The 15,945-nt window shown below is 51.9% G+C and overlaps 1 protein-coding gene across 4 annotated transcripts in view; it reads left to right on the forward strand.

Moving 5' to 3' along the window:
- The window catches only part of TSPAN9 (tetraspanin 9), a 200,490-nt gene that overhangs the window by 178,885 nt on the left and 5,660 nt on the right, over positions 1 to 15,945 (forward strand). For all 4 annotated transcript variants that reach the window (XR_008529445.1, XM_054577209.1, XM_054577210.1 and 1 more), the window contains 3 exons: positions 13,146 to 13,337; positions 13,761 to 13,835; positions 15,130 to 15,231. Coding sequence is in view for 3 of the 4 variants with exons in the window: in XM_054577209.1 (XP_054433184.1) it covers positions 13,146 to 13,337; positions 13,761 to 13,835; positions 15,130 to 15,231 (369 nt within the window). In the remaining variant the exon portion in view is untranslated. The remainder of the gene's footprint in view (positions 1 to 13,145; positions 13,338 to 13,760; positions 13,836 to 15,129; positions 15,232 to 15,945) is intronic.

Below are 15,945 nucleotides of genomic sequence, written 5' to 3' on the forward strand. Positions count from 1 at the left end.
AGGGAACCAAAAACTTGAACCTGATCTACCTAGTTCCACGACCAGAATCGTGGCCAGCCTTCCCTGACTCACACATTCAGCACTGCCTCGTGTGCTTTTCTGTGTTGTGGCTGCTTTTTTGGCCTAGGATTGTTGGTCCAGCTGGCTTGGGTATCCCAGAGTAGGGACCCCATCTTTCGCTCCTGTGTGCCAGCATGGCACCATGGAACCAGCTCGGGGCAGGCACCTCCGAGGAACCTGCTGAAGGGTCTGATGAGCAGGTTTTCAGTCAGGCTTCTCTTGTCGTTCTTTTCTGAAAAGTGAGAAGTCTTCGAGTTGCTTCTATGAGTTCCTTTGAGGCTCTCTTTCCTGGTGGGTTGGATGCAAATATGCCTGGTGTCCCTGCTTCTCACAGGCATGTAGGAGATGAGGACTCTGCTCCTGGGAGCTGCAACGTCCTCACCTGTAAAATGGGATAACAACTCCTCATGGGTCTCTTGGGACTGTGTGCTGAGATGCTGTACATGAAAGTACTCTCCAGGAAATGAACGGCACAGTGTTGTGATTATGCACACAAGCTCTCCTCTTTTGTGGAAATATAGGTGCAAAAGCAAGGTCCTTTGATCTCCAGATTAATTTATTTTGTTCCTTCTTGCTTCATCTTGCAGAGGAATAGCCAACAGTTTTCACAATTATGGACAAATCTGCAAAGTAGGCAGAGTACCTTGGCCGCCTTCTCCCCAACACCCTGGACACACACCCTCCCCCTGCGAACAGGCGCCCCTCAGGACATGTCTTCCTGTCCACTCGCTCCCCATCCTTGCTCACCTTCTCTGCTCCCCAACACTGCCCTTCCTGCTGTCACCGCCCAGCCAGACACCTGAGGTCCACAGCCTGCCCCGCAACTCCCAGCTGGGGCTGTGCTTGCTTCCTACACTCTTGGGCACCCACTTCTGCTTCCCTCAATTTAGATTAGATAGTTGTTGAAAAAATGTTTAATAAAATGATGTTTGGGGCTTTTCTTAGGCCTGCACGCAAACGGCACAGAGCGCTTACAGTCACAGCAAATTGGATTACAATCCCAGGTCTGCTTAGTCCATGTGTGAGTTTAGACCACATACTTAACCTTTGATCCATTAGTTTTCCTTTTTGCAAAGTAGGGTCAATAATAGTAACTATCTTGTGTGGTTTTCATGGAAATGGGATGACACAGTTCCTGGAATGTGGTATGGCCTCAATAAATGCCAGCAGCATCGTCAGTATTATCCCCATTGTTGTCACCACCATCGTCCCCATCACCACTGCCATGTCACCACTGTCCTGGCTTTCCTCTCCTGCCCTCCTGGTCTACAAGGAGCCATCTGGGCTCCTGTACGTGCATCCCACCGTGGCGAGCCTTCTTTTCCCCGGGCGAGGGTGTGTCTAAGTGACACCTCTCTGGCCTATTCGGGACAACCCAGGTCTGTGCAGTGGGACACGGGAGGTCAGAGCAGGGTTTCTGCAGTCAGGTGTCCTCTGCTCCTTCACCACTAAACCTCTCTGTGCCTTTTTCTCTCATCTGTAAAACAGGGAGGACAAAAATAATCTGTCCCTAACCCTCTCATTGGGTTGAGAGGATTAAATGAGGCAGAAGAGGCAAAGTGCTCAGAACTGAGCTGGCATGTGGCTGGTGCTCCCAAGTGCTAGTGCTTTACTGTCCCCAGAAGCACAGCATCAAAAAGTTAAGATGGCAGGTCAGATCATGGGGTCTCGGAGCAAGGCATTGCTCCTGCATGGATAAGCTCTGTGACCTTGCACACGTTCATCCGGGGAGACTGGATGCGCAGCTCTCAGCAGAGTGCCCTGAATTGTGGGGCACGTGGTGAATAGCAGAGGATGGGCTGTGGTCTCCTGTTCTGTCAGGAGGATGAAGAAATTGGCAGAGCCTGGCACAGGGTGGGGAGGGATCTCAGGTGTCACTTAAGTTGGTGCTGAGACCAACTCTGGCAGAAGGACCTGAACTTAACTGGCCTGTGTCCCCCACAAAGCATGTCAGAAATGCCAAATCCTGGCATGGGTGGACACGGCTCCTGTTTGGCCCCATAAATAATAGGGCTGTGGGCATAGGCTCCCTAGAGAGAAGGCCAGTCATGTGTTGGCCAAGTCCAAGGGCTATGGCAGAGGTGCAGGTGGATGGCTGTGCTGCAGCCAGAGGTGGACCTGGTTGTCAGCTGTGATCTTTCCTGGGATCTATATGTGTAATTATAGAGCGTGATTTGCTGAGCTCAATCCATAGAAGATCACTCTCGTTCATTTATTAAAGGGGCCTCCGTTATATGATGGGTGGAACAGAGGCAGCTCCGCTGAGGGGTAGCACCCAGCAACGGATGATTTTCACTCTGTGACTTTTCTTCCCCCCTGGAGGGTGGGCTTCTTTCCTCAAACAGAGAGAATGGGCCCCGCCCTCTCCTCATTCTGTAGGATGAATTATAGTCTCACAGATTGAGTTCTTTGCCAGAACGATGTGATGTGAATTCAAGGTATCCTTGTCCTGTTTCCCTTGCATTTTCCCAGGAGCTTGAATCATAGCACAGTACCGTGTCTGGTATTCATATTGAGGAGCACAAAGTGCTCGGCAGGCATAATCTTATTCATCCTCTTGGTGTTTCTGAGTGCTGGGGAGGTGCTTTTCCTACCCTGGTCTTCTAGTGGAGAAATGTCTCAACAAGGCTAAGTGTCTCACCAGAGCCGCACAGCACGTCACCATCCCTGGGCTCTTGACAGTCCTGCTTCCTCAGGGGGCCCTAGGGGGCCCCAGTTTCAGTGTGATCCTTGAAGGCTGGTCTCTTAAGCCCATCCCTGTCTCCCACAGCAGCCCTGGCTTCACGTATTCTTTTGTGCTTTGATGCTGTCAGAAATGTTTTTCTCCCAGGATGCACAAAATAAAATAAATGCAGAAAGGAAAAAAATATGCTGGTGATTGTAAAATCCCTTCTGTGAACCCCCCTGACAAGCTATTCTGAGTCCTGACTTACAGCCAGGATAAAGGTGTAGGTAGATACACTTTGCCTCCTTGCACAACCAAAAGAAGGACAACAAATTTAAAAACAAAAAACAACCAGGGCTGCCAGAAAATTGAACTGTATGGAAGTCTGACAACCAAGGAGTTAAAGAGGAAACATTCATCCAGACTGCCCCACAGTAGAGCAATGTGAGTTGCCCCTCTCTGATGAATACCTAAGGCTCCACCCCTTACAATGTAACATGTGCACCGAGACAAAGAAATATGGCCCAAGTGAAAGAACAGATACAAACTCCAGGAAGAAGTACAACTAAGCGATGAAGGGATAGTCAGCCTATCAGATGCAGAGTTCAAAACACTGGTAATCAGTATACTCATAGAAGTGGTTGAGTATGGTTGCAAAATAGAGGGAAAAGTGAAGGCTATGCAAAGTGAAATAAAGAAGTATTTACAGGGAACCAGCAGTGAAGGGAAGGAAACCAGGACTCAAATTCATGATTTGGAGCAGAAGGAAGAAATAAACATTCAATAAGAACACAATGAAGAAACAAGAATTCAAAAAAAAATGAGAGACTTAGGAACCTCTGGGACAACTTTAAAAGCTCCAACATCCGAATCATAGGGGTGCCAGAAGGAGAAGAGGAATAGCAAGAAATTGAAAACTTATTTGAAGAAATGAAAGAGAATTTCCCCAATCTGGCAAAGAAAATAGACTTCCAGGAAGTTTAGGAAGCTCAGAGAGTCCCAAAGAAGTTGGACCAAGGAAACACACACCAAGGCACATTGTAATTACATTACCCAAGATTAAAGATAAGGAGAGAATCTTAAAAGCAGCAAGAGAAAAGGAGACAGTAACGTACAAAGGAGTTCCCATAAGACTGTCAGCTGATTTCTTAAAAGAAATCTAACAGGCAAAAGGGAGCTGGAAAGAAGTATTCGAAGTCATGAAAGGCAAGGACCTGCATCCAAGATGAATCTATCCAGAAAAGCTATCATTGAGAATGGAAGGGCAAAGAAAGTGCTTCCCAGATAAGGTCAAGTTAAAGGAGTTCGTCGTCACCAAGCCCTTATTCTATGAAATGTTAAAGGGACTTATTTAAGAAAAAGATGAAAATCAGAAACTATGAACAGTAAAATGATAACAAACTCACAACTATCAACAACTGACCTAAAAACAAAAACAAACTAAGCAAACAAGTAGGACAGGGACAGAGTCACAGAAATGGAGATCAGTGAGGAGGGGGAGAGGGGAAAATGGGGGAAAAGGTACAGGGAATAAGCAGCATAAATGGTAGGCACAAAATAACAAGGGAGTGTGTGTGTGTGTGTGTGTGTGTGTGTGTGTTAAGAATAGTATAGGAAATGGAGAAGCCAAAGAACTTATTTGTACAACCTATGCACATGAACAAACGGAGAGGAATGCTGGTGGGAGGGGGGTACAGGGCTGAGGGGAATAAAAGGGAGGAAAAAAATGGTAGAACTGTAACGCCCCACCGCTACCTCATTGGGCCAGCATAATGAGCACCCCTGCCCACACTAGCACCTGCCTGACAGTAACAGGGCATGGCTGGCCTGAGACTCCAAGCTGTTTCCTGTTGAGTATCAACAAGTTCTGAAGTTTGGGGAAAAGACTTCCAAGGGTCACTCCCCTGAACATTCCCAGTAAAGGGCAGTCCTCCAACGAGCTCAGGGAACAGAACCTCCAGAATGGGGCCAGGACAGTGGACTGTCAGCCCCTCTCTTGGGAAGTCCGTCCTTCCCCTGCCCCTTAAATATTTTGGCCCATCCCCTTCTGTGTGTTCCCAAATAGGAATGAAACACAGCTGTGTGCTCACTGTGCGTGATCTGCCAAGGTCCTTGAACAGAATCTCCCTGTCAGGGCCTCCATCCCCCTGTTGCCAGCACGGAGTGGGAGCGGGAGTGGGAAGGGCTGGACTGAGCTAGAGAACGCTGGGGTGCAAGTGCTCCCTGTGTCCCTTCTTCCACCCTCCCAGCCCACCTGGGCCTGGAATATACTTGACGGGGAAGAACGGGCAGCCCTGCCACAGCTCGGGGCCTGCCCGGCGGAGCTGCAGTGGTGGCATGGATCAATGTTTATGGACTGGTGAACGATCACTCCTTTACAAGGCAGCCTGCTCATTGACATGCAGCTACACTTCATTCTGTGGTCCTTCTGGGGGCCATTCCTCAGGCTTTGTTCCTTCCAGCAGCCTCAGTCACACTTTGGACACCTTCGGGGGGTTCTGAGCTGTCTCTACCTCCTTTTCCATGTTGTCACAGGGCAAGTAGGCCTGAGGGTCAGTTTGAGAAGAGGGCAAGATGCTGGCACCTGAGAAAGCTGATCTGGGACCCGCTGTCAGAGCTGAGGAGTCCAGATGGCCTGGGAACCGGGGTGCAGGTGGAGGTGGGGGAGGTGAGCTCCGTTGCTCTGCAAGCCTTTCGTCCAGACACAGGAATGGCTGTGGAAGACTGGAGTTTAAGGGGGCTGTGTTGGGAGAGCACAGGCGGACACCTGCTTCTCCTCCCCATGTCTGGTTCTTGCCCCTGACTCTCTAGGCATCAGCTTCCTTAGGGACTGGGCCTAATCTTGGCACCAGTGCCTTGCAAAGCCTTTGAAGCCTGGGGACAGACTCCGGTTCTCCCTGCCCCAGAACTGTGTCACTCCGGCTCCGACAGATGCCTTGATTGGAGTGAGCCCCTGGCAGGGCAGATACCTACCAGGTGGAGGCCAGGCCAGGAAGCCCAAACAGGTGGGCAGTGCTTCAGCAAAGCCCACCCCCATCCCAGCCCAAAGGACACGAGGCCTATTGAGCAGCCTTCTGGGGCCAGGATTGTTGGGAACTGGGTATTTCCACGTGCTCAGGGCCCTCACCCCACTGGAGGGGGAGCAATGGGCTGTTGCCAAAGTCTCAGATGGGATCTCCCTCATCACAGACTCTCATCTCCATGGACTTTTTAGAGTTTTAGACTCTAAGAGGTATTGTAACAGGATCTACTCTCAACAGATGGGGTGTTCTGGTGAATTGGGGAGGGGTTACTACATTCTCCGTGTCTGTACAAAGTTCAAACTGGAGAGAAGTAGACCTTGGAAACAGGGGCTTTAAGAGCTTTATTAACCTCCAAGACTCGCAGCTCCCAACACAACATCCCTTCCGTTCGGTCATGTCAAAATGCCCACCCCTAGACCCATCTTAGATAGAAAATAACCTGATTTTGCAGTCATCAAAATGGAACTGGGTTTTAGATATGCAAATGCTTTATGTAACAGTTATTTGGAGGAAAATTCAGTTCAGAAATACGGGTGTGATCTCCCTATCACCTGTGCAAGGTGGTGATACTGGGGGCTGTAAAGTGAAGCTGTGAAGACAATGGGAGGCTTTGAGGGAAAGTGTGGGGTCAAAAAAAGAATGATTGAGGAATCATGCTGTTTGGCTTCAAATTACGCACAAACTCAATGTGACAAACAAAACTGTGCTGTAGCAGCCAGCCAAGGCCTTGCAGGCTTCGGCTGGGTTACTAGCGGTATAGAGTTCGGCGTGTAGGAGGGGAGAGCGGCGTCTTTATACTCTGTGCTGGTCCCTCCATAGTTGGGCTGTGTCTTTCAGTTTGGGACAGCGGTGAGCAGTGGGAGGCAACTCATAGGAAGAGGAAGATCTCAAAGCCCTTTAATAGGCCAGGAGAAGACTTGGGTAGGAATGTTAGATACCAGCCTTCTGACATTTAAAGGCCTGCCACTTGTCCTGGGTGGGCTTCTTAGGCAAAAGGAGGACTGAGGCACGTTCACATGAGAGTGGATTCTTGAGTTACAAAGGAAGAATTCTTGAGCAACTAGGGTTGTATGCAAATGGAATGGAGCATCTTGCGGGGTGGTGAGCACTGAGACCCTGGGCTGCTCAAGGAAGGGCTGGACTCGGTGGGGCCAGGGACAGCTCACACAGAGTGGCCGCCTCCCCTTCTGTGCTCTGGTCCTCCTGCCTGCTGCGTGACTTTGGCAAAGACATCTTTGTGACTCTGTCCTGTCCTTTTGCTCCATGCAGAATTAGAAGCGTGATCCACCCCCTTTATAGCTGTGACAGCAAATGAGCTGCAAGGGCCCCTTGGAGCCAAGGGGCACCTGAAAGGCAAAGTAGCAGCCCCTCTCCTGGCCATGATGTATTATTGTCCCTTCTCCCAGTGATGGAGTTCTTGGCAGGCTGGCTTCTCCAGGGCCAGGCAGGATCATTACTAGCCACATGCCAGGCTGTGAAATTTAAGTCACTTTGGTTTTCTTTTTTATTTTCCACATCCACTAATTTATTAAGTGCCATTAAATATTGTACTTGGCTCTGGCTCATAAAGAGTGTTGGGGAGTGCTGAGACCTAGTGTTTGAAAAGCTCCTGTAAAGTAAAGAGGGAATGAAGCTGGATGGGGGGCCAGGGGCTGGGCCTGGGGCCTCTGTAGAGACACATGAGGCAATGGGGTGAAAATAGCCAGAGGGTGTGCTGGACTCCAGAGGGGCTGGGGCAAGTGAAGCAGGGGACTTAGGCAACTGAGGTACCAAGCAGACAAATTGGGAGTAGCTTGGGGCACTGGGGTTCTATAACAGTGGAGAAGAGGAGGTGCATGAGGAGCTTCTTTCTACAGGTGGGTTTTTGTGTTGGGTCCGGTCCTGTTCCCCAGCTGTATTCTGCTCAGGTGCTCCCCACCCCTCCCATCCATCGGTCCATCCATCCAATATTTATGCAGCATCTTCTGGGCCCTACAGTGGCAGAGACATGAGCCTAGCCCCGGAAGTGCTCATGTTTTAATGAGGGTGGGCATTGGCCCACACAGAAGGTTGGTCCCTGATGTGCTCAACTCTGGGTTCAGTCCTGGCACAGGAGGTCACCCCCAGGGAGGGCCACCCCCACACAGGGGAGAGAAGCTGTTAGCAGTTATGAGGGGACACAGGGAGTGGCTGTCTTTGAGCTCTAAACAGTGTGTAAGTGGACATAGAAGCTCAGAAGGGAACTTGGTTTGAAGGGGAAATTATGGGCCTTACCCCAGAGAAATGGAATGCCTGCATGAAAAATATATAAGGATACATGGCAGGAGTATATATTAAAACTACAAATCAATACGGTTCGAATGAAAGATGAGGAAAAATGCCATGGGAATATTGGCTAGTTACAATCGGCTTAATGAATGAGGTGAGTCTGGAGTGCTTGTTCACTGCTTGGCCATAGCCCTGCTGGGCCTCAGTTTAAGAGCTGTGCACCTGGTGGATGCATCCCAGGGTGATGGGAAGAACCAGAGACAGCCTTCTGAAGGGGCCCAGTCTCCTGTAAGGACGGAGACCCAAGGGCATTGCCAAGGGTAGGGCGCTGTTCTGGCTCTGGGTATTTAGCAATGGACAGAGCAGACCCAAATCCCAGTGAGCCCTCACAGAGATCAGGGCATGGGCAAATGCAAGGGTAGGAACTTTTCTCAAGTTTTGATGTGGATTTATTTGGAGCACTGAATTGAAAGTATTTAGAAATGCCCTTGAGTGTTGGGGGGAAGGGACAAGGGCAGGGTGGTCCCTGGGCCAGCTCCTGCTTGGAGAGGGTGCTGACCAGGCCCAGCTGGTGACCTTGGGTCAGTCAGTGCTGGCGTGGGCTGGATCCTGGCCTCCTGAGTCACCCTGCCTCGCCCCAGCCTCTTCCTGCCTGGGGCTGACTATAGCTCGGTCATCTCAGCTGAGACAACCCTCTGGTTTTGGAAGGGAATTTTCCCGAATGCCACCAAGGCTAAACTCTCTGGCCTTGATCTTTGGCTGTGCCACTACAGACCTTGCCGCCTTCCTGTACTTGGCACCCTCTGCCTGAGGCAGCTCCCCTCCCCGCTCCGCCCCTCCCCCATGGCCGCCTCTCCCTCTCCCTGCCCCCTGCTCGGCCTTCGGACGTTGCCTTCCTGTCTTCTTGCCCTCCTGCCCAGCAAACCTTTTCTGCTGTCAACTCCTCCCTCCTGCCCATGGCCACATTCCAGATATTGGCCACTTCTTTGCTCCTGCCCGGACCCTCGCCAGCTCCCTGAATGGAGTCTTCCCGGCACTTTTCTCCTTTCATATTGTGTGGACCCCCTCAGAAGCAGGACACTGCCCCACCCTCGAAGGGGACACGTTCTTCCTTTGGTGGTGGACACCTGGCATGGGGTGGGGCTAGGGCAGGGTTTCTCCCCTGTTAACATTTGGGGCTGGGTAGTTCTTTATCGGGGGTGGGGGGCAATCCTATGCATTGTTGGATGTTTAACGGCACCCCTGACCTCCACTCACTAGGACACCCGTAGCAGTTCCCTCCCCAAGTTGTGTCAACCAGGAATGGTCTACATATTGTCAGGTGTCCCCAGGGGAGCAAAATTGCTCCTGGGTGAGAATCACTGGGCTAGGAGATGAGAGCACTGTGTCTCGATTTGGCTAAACCTGTGCTGGAAGGGACCTGAGAAATTCTCTAGTTCAAATCGCACATTTTAAAGGAAATTGGGCCTCAGAGAGCTAAAGAATCTTAAGATCGCAAAGAGGAACAGTATAATGAAAGAGGCATTTTAGAAAAAGGACCCAGTCAGCTCAATGTATGCTGTGCTGAAAAACAGAGGCCAGAGGCAGGGAGGGGAGCATGGCTGGGACCTGGGCATGAGACGGGTGCTAAGGCGGGGGTCTCGGTGCTTTTCCCCTGACAGCCTAGGCTTAGCGTGCATGCAGTCTCCTAGCAGTGGGAGTGTGCAAGGGGCTCTTCACCAAACGCCAGGAGACCAGGTTCTGGGCCCGTCCTGGCAATCTCCTGTCCCCTCTCAGTGTACTTATCTGTAAAGATAGGGCTTGGTGTTTGTGTCTTCTTCCTGCCTGGCGGCTCTTCTGGTTTTGGGTCATCTGGGATGGGGACACAGGGTCCATCTCAGCAGAGACCCCTGAGGATATGGAGGAGTGACAGGGGTCTCATTCACTCAGCAGACATTGTGTGTGGTACCCCTCCCCATCCCCGGACTTAGGTACAGGCTGCTGGTGTGTTGCCCCACCTGTAGGCAGCAAATCGCGCCTGGGATCTAGCCTGGGGTATGATGGGACCTCGGACAGGAAGTGAGAAGGGAAGCAGGTGCAGGGACAGGACCACAGCTCCTTTTCTCAGGGTGTTGGAGGGAGGCTGCTGGTGGTCCTTGGGAGGCTTGCAGGCCAAATCAAAGAATGTGCAGTGTGGAGCCAGAGAAATGACCAGCTCCTGGGGGCTTCTGAACAGTTAAGCTTTTCCTGGATGGAGGCTCCTTGAGCTCACCTTAGTTCCCCCCGGGAGGGAAATGGAGAATGGAGGGGCAGAGGGGACCCCGCCAGGCCCACTCCCAGTGAGAACTGGCTTCTGGGGAGGGTCCTGGTGACCCTACTGTCTGCAACTGCAGCAGGTGGGGCATCCTGTAGCTCCCGGAGGCCAAGTTCAGCTCTCTATAGTAGGCTCCTCCACTTTCAGTGAGTAACCTGGCAGCAGCGGGTTTTCCTCTTATTCATTCCAGGGTCTGGCTTTTAGAGCTATAAATATTCAACATGAAGGTCATGAATTTCCGTGGTGTGATTAATGAAAGAAGAATTGAGACGGCAGCATAGATACTGACCAGATTGAAGAAAGTCAGTGACAAGTTGGATGAAAGTTTGCGCCCCACGCTGGCAAACCCAGAGCTTCTGAACCGGCCTGGAGCGCCACCTAGTGGTTGCAGGGGTTATTCCCCTGGCAAAGCTAGAGATGCCCCCTTTGGGTGGATGCTCTGGGCCTGAGTGTGCCCACACCTTGAGAGCCTTGCCCTACTTCCAACTGGGACTGCTGAAGGGTATAGGAAGCACAGAACCCCTCTCCACAATGTGGGGGACCCAGGCAGCTGCTCTGCATACCTAACTCCCATGCCCCCGTACTCCTTGAACAGTCTTTGGTTTAGTAATATGCGGGAATTTCCCAACTTCTTTGTCATGCTCACTCTGGACCACTTCTGTTTCCCAATCCATCAAATTCCTACTCATTCTTTAAAGCCCAGCTAGCCCTGTCTACACTACCTTGAGAGTATATCTCAAATCGGACCATTTCTGACCAGTGCTCCATGGCCACCTGCCGCGACCGCCACCAGCCCGAGCACCGCGGTGGCCTCCTGACTGCTATCCTGGCTTCCCCCTGTGCCCTCCACTGGTCTCTTCTCGCAACAGCAGCCAGAGCGATCTACTGAAAACAAATCATGTCACTCTCCAGCTCCAGAGGCTTTCCATCCTGTAAAATAGCACCCAGATTTTCTGTCCTGATGCCTGCAAGGTCCTGTCTCATGGGTCCCCTGCCACCCTGCCTACTCGTCACCTCCTTCACTGTATTGTAGCCACATGGGCACCTTGCTGCTCTGTGGCTGTCCAGGCTCATTCCCCACTCAGGGCTTTTGCACTGCTCTTCCCTCTGTGAGAATACCCTTCCCCCAGGCATTTGTGTGGCTCACTTCCTCTCTTTATTTGGGCCCACTCAAGTGCCATCTTTCTGAGAGGTCTTCCCTGGCCACTCTGTTCCCAGGTACTTCCTAACTCTTTACCCATCCTTATTTTCCCTCACAGCACATACAAGCACCTGGAATTCCATGAGATGCTTGTATAACATCTGCGTCCTCTGTGGGAGCTCCCTTTTCACTAGGGCCAGGGGTTTACTGGCTCCCCCAGCACTCGAAGGGGGCCTGGCACTTGTTAAGAAGGGACTCAGTTTGTGTTTGTGGGCTCCCTGTCTTCGCTGGTACCTCTGTGCCCCTTCTCTGGGTTTGGTTCCTGGGGGTCACAGCACAGCTCCTGGCACACAGAGACTGCTTAGTGCATGCCTTCAGAGGCCAGAACCTGCTACTTGCGCCCCCCTACCCCCCTCTTCCTATGCTTGCTTCCACGTAAATTCTCAAAACAATCCAGGAGGTAGGTGCTATTATTCTCATTTAGCATAAAAGGAGCTTGCAAGGTGGCACAACCAGGACCAGCTGGAGCCAGATATCAGATCCATGTCTAGCCTCCCCAGCCCTTCTGTCTGCACTTTCATCTGTGTGGAACATTCTTGCCCTCTACCTGCCCCAAGTCACCCCATCCAGGAGGGACTATCTCCACCAACTGGCATCTTGGACCAGGACAATGGCTGTGTCCTCTGAACTCCTGTCCTGTTTATTTGACACCAGTGTATACTGCCAGGGGTAGATGCTGCTTCTTTATGGCTCCCTTCCAGCCCAAGTGGAGGCCCAGGGAAGGCAGGTCTCTAATGCCATTGTAGTTCTTCTGGCACAGGATGCTGCATGCTGCAGGTGCTCAATATAGTGGTTAACTGACTGACTGGCTTCTTACACTCAGCAAACTTCCCCTGAGCTGTGGGAGGGAGGAGTGTGTCAGCTATAGCGAGCAGAAAGTAAGGCAGACGTGGAGATTTGCAGCCAATGAAACCAAAGCTTCCCCAGGTGAAATGAGTGGCGTCGGCGGCCCTGGGGGTGCTGTTGAGGAGTGGGTTTTCCGGCCGGCGGTGCTGGTTGCTGGGTTACAGGTGGATGGTGGAAGCAGTGATGGGCTGCTACGCCCTACGCATTGGCCAGTCCCTCAGTCAGCCTCTCACCCAGCCCAACAAGTCCTTTTCTTTCTCTGTCTGTGGGAAATTTGTTTTTCAGCCTCCTGAGAACAGTGGGCAAGTGGCCCTTCTAGTCAGGGCAACAAGTCACAGTGACTGGAAGGTCTGGCCCGGAGAAACTGGACTCTGGATTCTCCTCCTGCCCCCAGAGACAAGTCCTTATTGCTTTCCCTGAGCACCGTGTCCCCTTCCCCCGGACTCTTTCCTGAATGCTAGGGCCTCTCCCTGACAAGTGGAGTAGCTGCAGCCGTTCATATGCATCTAGGACCTGCAATATTTGTCACATGCTTTTGTCTGTCTCATTTAATTTGACCTTCAGAGTGACCCTAGTGAAGTAGTATAACCCTGTTTGCCAGATGGGAGATTGAGACATGGAGAAACTAAGGGCATTGTCTGGGTCACACAACCCACATGATGTGAGGCCGTGACCGTGTCTGACCAGTAGCCCAGTTTTCAGAGCCTTTCCCAGTGTCTCAGAGTAGGGGGTGGGGATATGCGTCTTTCAGGTCCCCCAGCGGTGAATGCACCGGCAATGCCAGTCTAACAGGTTTTCCTTTCTCTACAGCTCTGTGGCTGTGGGCTGCTCGGAGTGGGCATTTGGCTGTCCGTGTCCCAAGGCAACTTTGCCACCTTCTCTCCCAGCTTCCCTTCGCTATCAGCAGCCAACCTAGTCATCGCCATAGGCACCATTGTCATGGTGACGGGCTTCCTCGGCTGCCTGGGGGCCATCAAGGAAAACAAGTGCCTCCTCCTCAGTGTAAGTTGGACCCCACACCCCCAACCGTCTGAACTCTGGATCACAGTTTGGGCCACAGCGACAGGCAAGGCCTGGGAACATCAGCTAACTGAGCCCACAGAAATTGCTTTTAGAATGTTTTTATTTATTTATTTATTTATTTATTTATTTATTTATTTATTCGGCCCAATCACATTCCTCTTCCTCAGGATCGACTCTCTCTGCCCTAGTTGTCTCTGTCACTCCTTGATTGGCATCTACTTAATATACCTCCCCTATCTGCATGGGTTTCCTCAGAAAGTAGGTAACCTCTCCATACCGGGGAAGCCCTGGCTACACGTTGCCTGTCCCCTGACATCGCCTGTCTCTGACATTGTCCTTGTTTGTGCCTCACTCCTGACCACAACTGCCATGATGTACGACACCTGTACCTTCTCTTTCCAGTTTTTCATCGTCCTGTTGATCATCCTCCTAGCAGAGCTGATCTTACTTATCCTCTTCTTTGTCTACATGGACAAGGTAAGCCTTCAGGAATGGAGGGGGCTTATGGAATTTCATTGTCCTTGGGGTTGGGCCAGACTTGGGCCGGCCAGAGGGAAGGTGCTGACAGGTAGTACCTGTGAGGAAAGGAGAATGGAACCAAGAGAACTAGGAAAGGCCCACATGAAAGGTTTTGGTGTAGCAGGTGTGGCAGCGGGGGGAAGGCGAACTTGGGATGGTTCACTACTTGTGTCGTCTCAGGAAGTGGAGTCCTCCGCATTGTCCGAGTGGGTAATGGATTGCCCCTCACATCAGTGAGCTCCCCATCACTGGGGGCATTCAGGCATACTTGTGCTGACCACTTGCAGAAGGGATTTAGACCTCATTAAGTGGTTGGGCTGGTTTATTTGAGGATAACCCATTGGAAACATGCAGGCACTTTGCAGGTGACACCATGAGTAGGGCTAACAGTGAAGGGTAGCTACACTTTCTTTGCCAGAGATCTCTAAGGATAGAGCGACTGCTCCCAGGCTGCACCGCGCGGTTCAGCAGCATGGTGGGGTGACCCCTGGCAACCTTGCTAGACTAGATAGTTTCCAGTCAATTTGGAGAAGTTCTCATTGGTGCTCCCAAGAATGACTAGCCGAGCATTCAGTCTTTTAGGGCTTAATAGGCTCTTTCGGTGCACGTATCCAGGAGCTAAGTTGCTCTCTCTACCTTGGGTTCTTGAAGTACTTGCCCAGGCCACACTGAAAGGTTGAGTCATTATTAGGATTGGAAACTAATTCTTTTGCATTTATGAAAGGGAAGAAATAATAAAATTGAGAGATCCCTCTATGCTAGCCCTGTTCTTGGCTCTTTATAACAATTATTTCCTTTAATCTTCACAAGAACCCACAGGTAGACATTATTATTCCAATATATTACAAATAAAGCAGAGACAAGTTACTTGCTAGCAAGGGGTGGGCCTAAGATCAAAATGACCGATCTGCCATTCTCTGGTTCCTGGGGTGTCCTTTGACAGGGGCGGTGTAGGGGAAGATGTTATGGGTGGGGTGGCAGAGTGGCCTCTGTATGTGGCTGGTCTCTTTGCCCCTGAGTGTTAATAACAGCCCTGGCCTGAAGGGCTCAGCTCCCGTGGGAGTCGGTGGGTACAGGCTGAAGCTGAGAGTGTGAACGCACCCTGCCCCAGCACCCTACTCCCACTGAGCCTGCAGAGCCCGCCCCCAGGGCCCTCCCCCAGTCTGGAAGAGTGGCAGCTGGCAGTTCTAGTTGACCTGGGCAGGCTGCATCCCGGTCCCAACCGTCCTGTCTGTCCGCCTCAACCTGACAGGTGAACGAGAACGCCAAGAAGGACCTGAAAGAAGGCCTGCTGCTGTACAACACGGAGAACAATGTGGGGCTGAAGAATGCCTGGAACATCATCCAGGCTGAGGTGAGGGCTGGGCAGCCCTGCTGACTGCACGCAGCGGGGCCAGCAGGCTGGACCGGGGGTGGCGGCCGCCCGGGGGACCGAGTCAGGTGCCTGCGCTCTCCGAACTGTAACTGAGAGCTGCCAGGTGGTCAGGTGCAGTACAGTGGGATACAGCTGGAGAGGGACAAGGAGGTGCCTGGAGGCAGCCGGGCAGGACCCAGGTGCAGGAGGCCCGAGGGAGCAATGCCAGTGGCTAAGTGGGCACCGGGAGCTGGGAAGGATGGGTAATTGAGAAGGGCAGACCATCCAAGTCCTTTTCTGAAGTTTTAGAATGAGTGACAGAAGTTATTTTAGCAGCAGATATGCCTTGGTCATGGCTGAGGCAAAGACGCTCTTGTTCTAAGAGGAAAACAAGTCAGTATAGGCTGGATGTCCCATGGTAAGCTCGGGGGAGGGGCAGGCAGCCAGCCTGGAACTGCCCAGCAAGCACGGAGCCAGAGGTGCTGGTGGGGCTCAGAGGGCTGAGCACTCCTGCCCAGCGCGCAGCTCCAATGGGCAGGCAGCATTCCTGTCTCCCCGTGCCGGCCTCCAGGAAGTAGCTGTCACGTACTCCCCCTGGGCGCCTGGTTGAGGCCAAAAGAAGGGACAAGAAGAAGGGCTTTTCCTCTTCTGCTGGACCCCAGTGTGGCAGCCCTGTGAGGCTGAGTTGGCCCAGACAGGGAGGGTTCAGAGGAG

Source organism: Pteronotus mesoamericanus, unplaced genomic scaffold, assembly GCF_021234165.1.
Source record: "Pteronotus mesoamericanus isolate MK-2021 breed Mesoamerican mustached bat unplaced genomic scaffold, CSHL_Meso_final contig_41, whole genome shotgun sequence".
NCBI classification, from domain to species: Eukaryota; Metazoa; Chordata; class Mammalia; order Chiroptera; family Mormoopidae; genus Pteronotus; species Pteronotus mesoamericanus.